Here is an 11376-nt window from a genome sequence, read left to right as displayed (position 1 = left end):
CTGCTTGCACCTCTCAGGAAATGGCATGCAATCACCTTTTAACTTTACACTAACAGACCAGGCATTTGGCTTCACTTTGACATTTCACAGGTCTAGTTTCCTCAAAACACACTGAAAACGTGTCTTTATATATGTGCAGAATAGACGACAAATTCCATATTATTAACATAATTGTTATTCTTTGCACACAGAATAAAGTATAATTAGCATACTGCAAATCCCTTACATTAACTTTAATGCTAATAACTTTTTTTTGAACAGCGACTTTCAGCTCTCCACTTCTTTCTTATCTCCATATACAGCAGAGAACACATCAATATTCAACATGATTAATAATGTAGTTGACTTCTGGTATTTAGTAGCCAAGTATTAATGCTGACTGTGCCATGTTCAGCCTCTCATAGAACCGTGCCTGTCGTCTCTGGCTCTGTTATATATCTCTGACTAAATAAAAAGCCTCAGTTGGTTATTGCTAAATTAAACAAAACAAATCGGGCAAATATTACTCAGCATTAGGTTAAGTGTGGATATTATTGAAATAATATTCATAGCCTATACCAGGGTGTGCCAATAACCGTTGTGCTGAGTTACTGTAGGATTTGTCTTGTCAGCAGCCCTGAATTCTCCCACAGATCACAGGATTTTATTTGAGTAACCAAATGTCAATTTCCGTCCTTTTAAAGCACTATAATGACCCCTTAGACTGAGAAATGGGCATGAAGAAAACGTATTTTTCTGTAAATAAAAAGTAATTTATATAAATGTTTGCTGTTTGGACAGAAATGCATAATTCTTAGCAGATTATTTAACTTATTTTAGACTACTGCTGTTTTGAGAATAGACCGAAGCATTTACTGATACAATAAAAACGACTGTAAAAACAGTGAGATTGAGGAGAAAGGCTGTAAAAGCCTGGTCGTGACACAAACCACCCTTTTCAACTGATCCAAGGAAGAGGAACATTGCAGGTCTATAATCCTACAAGGGAAAACAACTCTGCTTGCTACCTTTCGTCCGACCAAATTACTTTAATGTCTCGATATAGTTTAAATACAAACGAGCGATTTAAATAAAGGTGCAGTAACATGTTCCGCTCGAGTAAAAGCGTCGCGTCCAGGAAAGTTATTCAGCTCTTTTTTTTTGTGAATTGAAACAGAAAACTTCAATGCCACATACTTTTAATTGGAAATTAGTGATTGCAATTAGTTGATATCTTGACCGCATCATTGAAGTTGTCGTCTTACATTTTATTCGTCAATTTATTTTTGGGGTCTAGAATATAAACGCATTGGATCACTTTCTATATCACTTTTTAAACATTTAATCATTTGGAGGGTCCAGAGTCCACCGGAGGGTTTTCTTTTCGATTTCTTTATTTATTCTTTAAGTCACGCAGTTGAAGAGAAATGTTTTTTATTCAAAGCAAAAAGTTCGGAGAAACTTCCTTTCTCCTATACATCGAAACGGAGCGACCCGCAGGGAGGCGCTGTGTGTCCATGTCTGTACATGAGCAGGGAGTCCAAGGTAGAGAACGGCAGAGCAACACGCTGCATAAAAGTAAATAAATAAAAGAAGACCAAATTGACGATGAATTATTTTCAGACTTGCAATCCCTAAAACATTCAAGTGAATATATAATTCAAAAATGTTGCACAGATTATTCCAAAAGATCCAATTATTCTATTTGAGTCCCAAAAATGTTATAAATCGAGTGTCTGGTAGAAAATATCGTTTGGTATGCTGTCTTAGTTATGGACTGCGCTGAGTAGAAGTACAAATATGTTCTGAATGCACCCTTGTTTTAAACAGACATATATTATATTTTGATAATTAATGTGAGACTAAATGATTGTCAAGGTAGACATTTTTTTCAATGCAGCTGCTTCAATCGTAACCCCTCCTCCCGGTGCCCCCTGGTCTCTCTCTCTATCTCTCTATCTCTCTCTCTCCCCCTCTCTCGCTCCCTCTCTCTCTCTCTCTCTCTCTCTGTACTCTGCCGTTATTCCTCCTCAGCAGTGTGCTTCATTCCAGTGCACAAGCCGAACGAAGCAGACGGTCCCACACAGCCAAAGCTGATACATTCGCTCAGGGAATAAATTTCTATAAACCGCGAGGCTGTTTCTTTACAGGAATACCACTTGATCGTGGACGCATGTGAGCGTGCACATACCAGACCGGGACTGTACACTATGGCTCTGACACAAGTGCGGCTATCTCTGCCTCTGCTCCTCTGACCACAGAGAAAGTCTCTGGATCTCCTTTGCGAAGGCAGCTATTTATGTGTTCCCTCCATTGACTAACATCCAAATATTACTGGACATATTCTACGGATGGTGACCGCGGACTGGACTACCTGTTTTCAGCTGATTCGCTCAATGCGAAGGGAAGGGACTGGAAGACTTGCGCCCGCTGCCTTTTCTCTGGTTTAAATAAGGCACGTTGGAGATAACTGAAAATCGAGAAGGGCTGCTATATTCACACATTTTTTACACCAAGGGTGTCATTTCCTCAGAACAATCACCTTTACGTGTTTTGGTGAATGGGGGTAACTCTGGTCCTGGAGGCTTGACACAGCTGGGACAGGGACTGGGGACTGGGTGCGTGGGGCTTCAAATCACCCAGGATTGTGTTCCCTCCGCTCTCTCTCTCGTGGGTCTTTTTACATGTCCGACCTGACTGCTTTGTGACAATGGATTACTTTCTGCTTTTATGCAGCCTCTTGCTGCCTGTGGTGTCCGCCGTTGAAGGTAAGACATTTCATCTTCATTTGGTGTTGCGCTGTAGAATGCCTAAAGCGTATTTTCCTCCATATCAAGTGAGCCAGCACCCATTCCTCTCAGACGCTGGGCACCACAGCGAGTGAGGCTCCTGTTTACCCAAATTCTACATTGTTTAACATCCTCGAATTAAAAACTGATGTTTAATTTTCAAAGTGACCATCTGGTTTGATTTAAGGGATCACTAATGGCATTATTGGCTTTACGCAACCAGGCGCTGTGGTCGGTACAGGTTTCAATACACAATTGTAATGCGCGTCAACAAAAGCTCATCCATTTCAATGGAAGTTGTGTATTCTTTTTTGTTTCATCAGCTATTGCCGACTGCTAGTGCTTTCTTCGTCACTTAAAGGAAATTAGCTCCACACTGTATCTCATCGGGGAGTCGCGGCTCCAAGCCCTCACCAGACACAGGCTGTATGATTGTGTGGCCTTTTGACATGTGGACTAATCACGTTGAGGTCAAAGCACCGATTAAAAAAAGATAATAGTCTCTTATCATATTCGATTCTTTTTGGAAAGCTGTCATATGATTTTTCACATTTAAAAAATCGTTTTTAAACGCAAAATATCGTTTAGTTAATACATTCAAAGGTAACTGTCATGCATTTTTCACTGTAATAAATTCATTTCGTTTAGTTAATGCTTTTTCTTAAAGTAGAATCGATTTACTATTTACAGTCATATTTTATAACAGTTGCTTCCAATAACAAAGCCATCTGTTTTAGCTGAGTGTTGATGTTTTTATTTGCGTAAAATCGATGGGAAATTCTAGCTCTCTTCCCCCCCAGCGAGGTAGTGTCCCACTCTTCTATTATTCCTTTCCTACATTATGGAGTGTCTCACTCTGTTCTGTTTGGGGAAATGAGAATAAGAAGCAGTGGAAATAAGGTTGAAAGGGGCCTAAAGCTTGAACTATGAATGCCGGAGAACAGGCGAGGCTCCCGGTTGGTTTGTAATGCCAGTCCGAAAGTAGGACACTGGGTCAGTAAACGCCTTTCTCTCTCAACTTGCGTCTCGACCTGTCCGCACAATGTTTGAAGATTTAAGTAAAATACGTCTGTGATGTTGTTAGAAGGACCAATTATATAATTATTTTCAAGGCAACTTTTACTTTGCTTCACAATTGTATACTTGACGTCAATGCTTTGAGATACAATGGAAACATCAGCTATATACTGTGAATAGAACACAGTAGATACATGGGCTGAAACTAACATCCACAAAGCCTCTTGTGTCTGCCTCTTGATATATTTGTGAAATCACCTATTCTGACTAAATTGCTTTTCACACTACTGCTTCCTCTGCCAGGACGAGTAGGCCTGTCCTTGTGGGGAAATAGTGTAAAGCTTACCTGATAAGGTTTTGTCGTTTTATTCGTGTCACTAAATAAGAGGGGCGACCAAGGTAGGCTATGATATGAGTCTCAATGCAGAAGTGACGTATTTGTCCAAAGAACTCATATTATATCCACCTATCAAACTTAGGGACGTTTTCTTGTTGAATAAAGTACGCTAATTAATTACCTCCCTACTTTTGTAGTTGAATGGGTATGGCTTTCATTACAATTTTCTTTCATCAACTTCTCCTGAACAAAATCATTTGGAAATTGTAGGTTCTTTATTTTGCTAAGGACCCCCCTGTACCTCTGACACTGACCCCTGTAGGTCACCGGACCCCAGTTGGGAATCTATGACTTAAAACACATGGCTTGGATGGATGAGTGGATTCTTGTTGTGCAGAAGTTGGGGGCTTCAGAGGTTTAAAGTGAGAGAAAGAGAGAGAGAGAGAGAGAGAGAGAGAGAGAGAGAGAGAGAGAGAGAGAGAGAGAGAGAGAGAGAGAGAGAGAGAGAGAAGGAGAGGGAAAATGAGAGATAGAGAGAGGTGTTTTCTTGACAATAGTAGCAAGTTGGCTGCGCACGGTCTTGCAGTTGATGCATTTAGTTAGAACAATATATTCCCTCCATAAGCGATGCCATAAATTGTTCCCGACTGATCTTGCTGGGGGTTTACCAAAGCTTTTAATACAAATGGGTGATTTATGGCCGCTTTACGGACCTCTTCCTTGGATATCTCGGTTTATGGCGATTAAGGGACAAACAAGCGGCCTGGTGCGGAACTTTCCCTGTCCCCACCGTGCGTCTCTCCGGGTCCCGGGGTCACCCAGCCCGGAGAAATGAATTGATGTTCTCCTTACTTTTTTCTCCCTCCTTTTTATTGTTGTCCTTTTTCTTGTCCACACACGTTTCTTAAATTGAGACATAATGGTTAAACCCAACGCTTTCACTCTGTAAATTTAGATTGCTAATAATTATTTAATAACGGGTCTATTACACAAAGGGTTTCACTCGTTTCTGAGTTCTCAGCAATGCAAAACAATACTCTGAATCTGTCCATACCATTATCTCATTTAACTGATTAACTGACTGTTTAGGTCGCTAAAATGAGACCCATAAAATAATAATCAGTTGTTTTTGCAGGATTTGGTGTTCTTGTTATAAGTATTATCTCGTGGCTCTTTTATTAATAATGAACTATCCAGCTCACATCTTTTTTTTTCATTTGATGGGATCCGTTTTTTTTGTGCTTTTTAGTTTCCTTTTTGTTTAGACATTCAAAAGTGTTTGATTCCACTCCAATTATTTTCATTATGAAATGACAAAATGAGAACTAGATCGTTGGAGATGAGGTCACACTATTCAGTGATCCTCGGTGTGTAAGGCCTTGGCTGTTGAACTGCTGCTATCAGTGTGCTGAGGAGACAAATTGATCGATGGCAGTCCTCTGTAGCGCACAGGCAAGTGGTTGCTCCTTGTGCTAAATTACTTGGGATGGAGGGAGGAAGCACACAAACAGGAATGAAAACAGGCACCATAATCATATTCAGGCCAGGCCAGAGGGCAGTACACACTTAGATGCTGTTTATCGGAGTTTAATATCTTTATGCATCCCTGTTGTTGACTGGAGATATTTCACCGTTTCTTTTCTAGAATCTACCAGCATGTAAGCATTAGATGGAGTTTCAGGTGAACACGTTTATTCAGTGTGCCAGTGTAGGTGCCACAAGTGAATGTGTTCATTGAAAACATTTTTGCGCGTATTTATTATGACAAAAACGTCACCCCCGCTATGCTTGCTCTTTAGCCAAAAACCCAAACCTCTTACGATGACTTCCAGTTGAACAACCCTCACCTGGAATAATTTTCGGTCTAAACTAAGACAAATGGGCTTTTATGGTCGCAGCTCAGGGTTCCCCACTTACTCGCCATGTGGTTTTTTTCTATTTATGGCGGTGCATTTCTTGGAGTGATTACGCACAACCAGGACCTTTTGAAGCGCACATGTTTATGTTTTTATGTGGGTGAGATCACACCTCCACAGGAGCTTTCCTGTGCCTGTTTGCAGTTGGCACATTTCTCATCTAACTCTCTCCCATGATTTATTCTCCCCTGCTTTTTCTTTAGTGGCAAGATGTGAGAAAGGGCGTTTGTAAATACGTATTTCCAGTTGGAGATCACCACGCAAAAAAATAAATAAAAAGCAAAATACAATTGTATGATATAATAAAATATAAATATGTTAATATAAAACTTAAAAATATGTATACTATGTTGTACTACATTATGCGGAATGGGGCGCAGGGGGAATGTTCCGCCTCAATTGAAAACTATGATTACAGCAAATATAAAACACGTGAACTAAACACAATTATGTGAGGTCATTTGACGTTACTTTAAGGAAATACTGGTAAACTGATGTGTTTTTTCATCCTTAATTTATTTCAAGGAAATATCCTATATGGCTGATGGCTTTTGTTTTCTCTTTGATATTTAATAAAAGGTAGAAAATCATCTTTTTGGGCCCTTTAATGCATTTGGGAGGGTTGCATGAATGATGAAGGGCCATTTTGTCCAGCACACTTGCTGTCCGAAGGCCTTCATTCAGCAGACTTTATTTAAGAGCGCATGCAGCATTAGTCATGTGTGGCCCGAGCACGACTCACAGTGAAGCTCCTATGTTAAACTTTAATCCAGGGAGCTCCTTTACATAACATTTAAAAGCAAATTACTGAATAAATACATTTAAGTGCACAATTGAATTGACAAAGGGAACTGTGGTGGCTATCACACAGCCCATTCAAGAGCCGAGTGGAAACGTACTAAAGAGGCGTGGAAGTGAATTTGCAAAATAAAAGCAAAGTCATTCTGGCAATTCTACTAATGAATCATTCCCTAGGACAATGTGGAGGTCAGCAAAGTGTAACATGAATTGAATCTATCTATCTTATCTATCTTATCTATCTATCTATCTATCTATCTATCTATCTATCTATCTATCTATCTATCTATCTATCTATCTATCTATCTATCTATCTATCTATCTATCTATCTATCTATCTATCTATCTATCTATCTATCTATCTATCTATCTATCTTATTTAGAAATAAGATACTGCTGGTAGATATGTAAAGAGTCGCTTGGACGCACGCACAACACAATAAGAGTGTTCAAAGTGTCAATTGCTGCGGACGTATCGATCGAGCGAATCGGCGCTGCTCAGACTTTAAAAACCTCAGAATCAGGTTTGATGCGGGGGACTGCCTAGCTGTCTTCCTGATAGAAACAATTATCATTTCATAAGGATATTTATCAATGTACACTGCAACAATCAGCCGGGTGAAGGATGACTTAGCTTACTCGTGCAATAGTCACTAATAGTCACATTGCACACAGAGTTTCTAATAACAATAACAATAGTAATAATACAAAACAATTACCAGAGCAAATTCCTTGTAGGTGAAATCCTACATGGCAATTAAAATTATTCTGATTCTGATTCTGAATAACAAATGTATTATTATTATTATTATTATTATTATTATTATTATTATTATTATTATTATTATTATTATTATTATTATTATTATTATTATTATTATTATTATCACTATTATTGCCTGTTAGAATTTAGACATACAAACAATAAAATCAAGTTCAATCAATCATATTTATTTTATTAGCAGGGACATTGTAAATATGAAATAAACAAATATGATTATAAAATGTTCCACTGTCGTATCATTATTATTATTATCATTATTATTATCATCTGTATATTCAAAAAACTTTTTTTCTTCGTTAATGAGGTTTACATTTTGAAACCAATTCCTATCGGTAGTGCATTTGAATTTGAATTCTTGGCACATTGGCACAGCTATGCAGATCCATCTCAACATCCACACATTTGCACTCATTTAAAAATAATGAATAAAACAATAAATAAATGAATAAAGGAAACTATAAAGGCCTCGTCCATCACCCTCAGCAGTATCCTGGTGTTTTGACCTCGACAGGGAACATAGCCAGTTGGTAGGTCATATGCTAGGCAGCAGCCATGTTGAACAGATGTACAGTGACTTAGGTTCAGATTGGCGAAAGGCGCTCAGGAAGAAGGGGGGAGTGCATGACGACATGTTGAGAGTTGGGGTGGGATGGTATGGGGGGGGGGACTGTGAGGTGGTGGTCGGGATATGGGGCGGATTTGGATCAGAGACCCAGAGAGCAGCCGAGTTGACAGACTTTACAGATGCAACAGGGTTGCGCTCATGTGCACCGACTGATGGTTCACGGCTCATATGGCGATGGGGAAAGATTCACCGAGCTGGAATTTCACATGTAGGCAAGCAACAGCCGTGTCAGGCCTGCTGGGGCCTTCACACACCATGAAGTGGACGAAGCAGGATGACCGGTGAAAATAGGGATGTTGTGAACTTGGCTTTGATTCTGTAGTACTGTACTGTGGAGTCTTTATTGAAGATGAGACAATATATGACACCTTGTCAAATTGTGTCCCTTTCACTGTATTTGTTTAGGGCTTTACAACACACAGTACAGGTGATTTCTTGCTTAGCTTTTGGAGCTTGCAAAACAGGATCAACAGAAGCAGGATATAAAACGAGCAGCACTATTACACTGTTAGAGAATTATCAGTGTCAGCACATTATTATTACAGTAAGACAATATGTTTTGTAGGTTGTTAGTGTTACTTTACAGTGACCTCCACATTTAGTTAAATCTTTTCCAGTTGATATAAATGTCAAGTGCTATGTATATATGTGCATAATAGCAACAACTCTAAGTCACTCGAGCTCAAAATAGTTTAACACAGCCATTCATACGACACTGTAAAGTGACACCAATGCAGTGTATGTGACATAACTGTGACATTAGTATTGTGATCGCAATAAAATAAATGTGAATGAGGTGAGTTTAAGTTGTCTCTGTTAATCCAAGTAAAATTGGAGTACAACAGATATCATCAGCTTTATGACAGTAGGATATTTTCTAAATCTTTGCGCATGCAGCTAGCGTGTATGGCTGTTTTTGTATATGGCATTTGTGTGTGCAGTCCACCCTGGCATCCGACAGAGGGGCCTTGTGGGATGGCAGGTCTTTGACACCCACTGTCGAGAGCAAGCAGGGGAGGGCAAATGTGTCTGGGCCTGCTCACTGCACAGACACACTGCTGGTGTCTGGAGTCAGCCAAGCAGAACAAGGGAGAGACACACACACACACACACACACACACACACACACACACACACACACACACACACACACACACACACACACATACACACACACATACACACACATACACACAGACACAGGGAGTGAAAGCGAGTGAGAGAAAGAGAGATTTTGCACTTACAGGGAGAGCAAGATGGGTGGTACATCTGGGAGTAGGAGTGTGTATATGTGTATTTGGAAGGTTACAGGGGTTGGGGATTGTTTGTGTGTGTATTGCTGGGGGTACAGTCATGGTATACCTACTCCTCTAACTAAGGTGGTTAGAATAAAATAAAGTCATGTGATGGCAGCAAAGAGAGATGGCCACACCATCGTCCTTTTTATTACAGTAATAGGAACTTAAGATTCGCTTAAACCTTTACTTAAAACCGTCTGCTTAAAGGTTTCAAACACATTCAAGCACCAATACTACCTAGACCTTTTAATGTCTTATTCAGAACCTGTTAATCTGTTGTCATGGGAAATCACAGTATATGAAAGTTCTGGTGGGTGGGTGCATCTGTGGATGTATGATGGTTGTTTCACATTGCTTAGCTGACTCAGACAAGGATGTTCCCCCCCATTGTTCCATACTGAACGATATTAATGGCTTTCAAAATACTGATGAAATGTTTGACATAATATTAATGGCCATCAGAGTTGACGTTTTATAGGCCCTGTCTGCACCGGATGTCCATAAAGTGCAGCTGAAATTACCATGTGTCAAAATGACCAGATTATAAAGTGAGTTAGGACCTGCTGTGCTTTCCACCCACTCTCAACCCACGTCCTATGACCCCTAACTAGAGGGCATGGGGGGCGATCTGTTTGGATGAATTTGGAGGGGGCTTGATCTCCAAGGCTAGTCTTTGGTCCTTTTCAACAATAGCTGTTCTAACACAATCAAGCTCCAGGGGTTATCCTTTTCCAGTGGCGAATAAAAATACTCTGAAAGAGGATGTGTATATTTAGAGGGACCGACTGTGCAACTTTCCACGGCTCGTTGAAACGCATAAGCATTCACACGAACAGACTCGGTCAAAAGCACAGTCGGAGACGGGGTTAGAGGTTTTCGCTTGACTTCTTTTTGTCAGAGTGGCCAGCCAGCAGACTAGGGCAGTTGTACTCTTTGCATGTAGGACCTGGAGCACTTATGATAAATGACTAGGAACCTATAGGGACCTCGTCACTTGGCGATCACAGAAGAAGCAGGGATATTCAAAGGAACACAGGGTGGAGTTTGGGGGAGTAGACTTCAGGGCCTCCTCCCACCATTTCTTTACGAGCTACAGACTCTTGTAACAAATTGTGCTGATGGAACAGAAATAAATCTTTGATATTTGTCTTTAAAAAATGGTTACATCTGTCTGGAGAGTGGATGCCGCTATAAAACAGTATGCCTTGAGGGGGGGGGGAAGGCCACATCACCTGGTTTCAGCCTTAGCTGGTCTTATTAAATATAAGAAGTAAAGGGAGATGGGGGAAATGGGGAGGGAAATGTATTTGTTGAGTTTAACCATAGCTGGGTGTTTGATGGTGGGAATTTTCAAGACATATGGCCTAGCTCTAGGGCTTGTTACCGTCATGAGCAGGTAAACAGCATTTACTAATCTTCACACAGCGTAGTAAGTCTATGTGTGGTGATAGGGACGTCTTATATTTAACTTGGTAAGGGGTCTATGTTTGAGTGTTCCTGTTCACAGTGTTGCAGATGGCTGTTATGCCCCACTTCTCATCCTTGGTGTCAAAAGCACTCACCACCTGCTCTTCATCAACACTTCAAAAGGCCCACAGGCAAGAGGAGGGCTCCCCACTTCTATTAAATATTTCTCCCATTCCTTTTTTGTCTTCTTGAGAACAGCAGCAGGTTTAACAGACCCCTTCTCTCTTATCAACAGTGCACCAAATTCACTCTGAACATCTTAACCCACTCTCTTCTGCACAGCTTACAGACAGTGAATCCAACACATTTCAGTGGCAGCAGCAACAATCACACGTGACCTTTTGTCATGATATTTACATAATCCCC

At 40.3% G+C, this 11376-nt stretch overlaps 1 protein-coding gene across 7 annotated transcripts in view; it reads left to right on the top strand.

Moving 5' to 3' along the window:
• The first annotated feature begins 2048 nt into the window (after nt 1–2048).
• The window catches only part of ephb3b (eph receptor B3b), a 61116-nt gene continuing 51788 nt past the window's right edge, over nt 2049–11376 (top strand). For all 7 annotated transcript variants that reach the window (XM_029429110.1, XM_029429107.1, XM_029429105.1 and 4 more), the window contains exon 1: nt 2049–2747. In XM_029429110.1, coding sequence (XP_029284970.1) covers nt 2690–2747 — 58 coding nt within the window. In that variant the 5' untranslated portion in view covers nt 2049–2689. The remainder of the gene's footprint in view (nt 2748–11376) is intronic.

The sequence above is a fragment of the Cottoperca gobio genome, chromosome 4, assembly GCF_900634415.1.
Source record: "Cottoperca gobio chromosome 4, fCotGob3.1, whole genome shotgun sequence".
Taxonomy (NCBI): Eukaryota; Metazoa; Chordata; class Actinopteri; order Perciformes; family Bovichtidae; genus Cottoperca; species Cottoperca gobio.
This window is presented reverse-complemented; position numbering and strand designations above follow the sequence as displayed.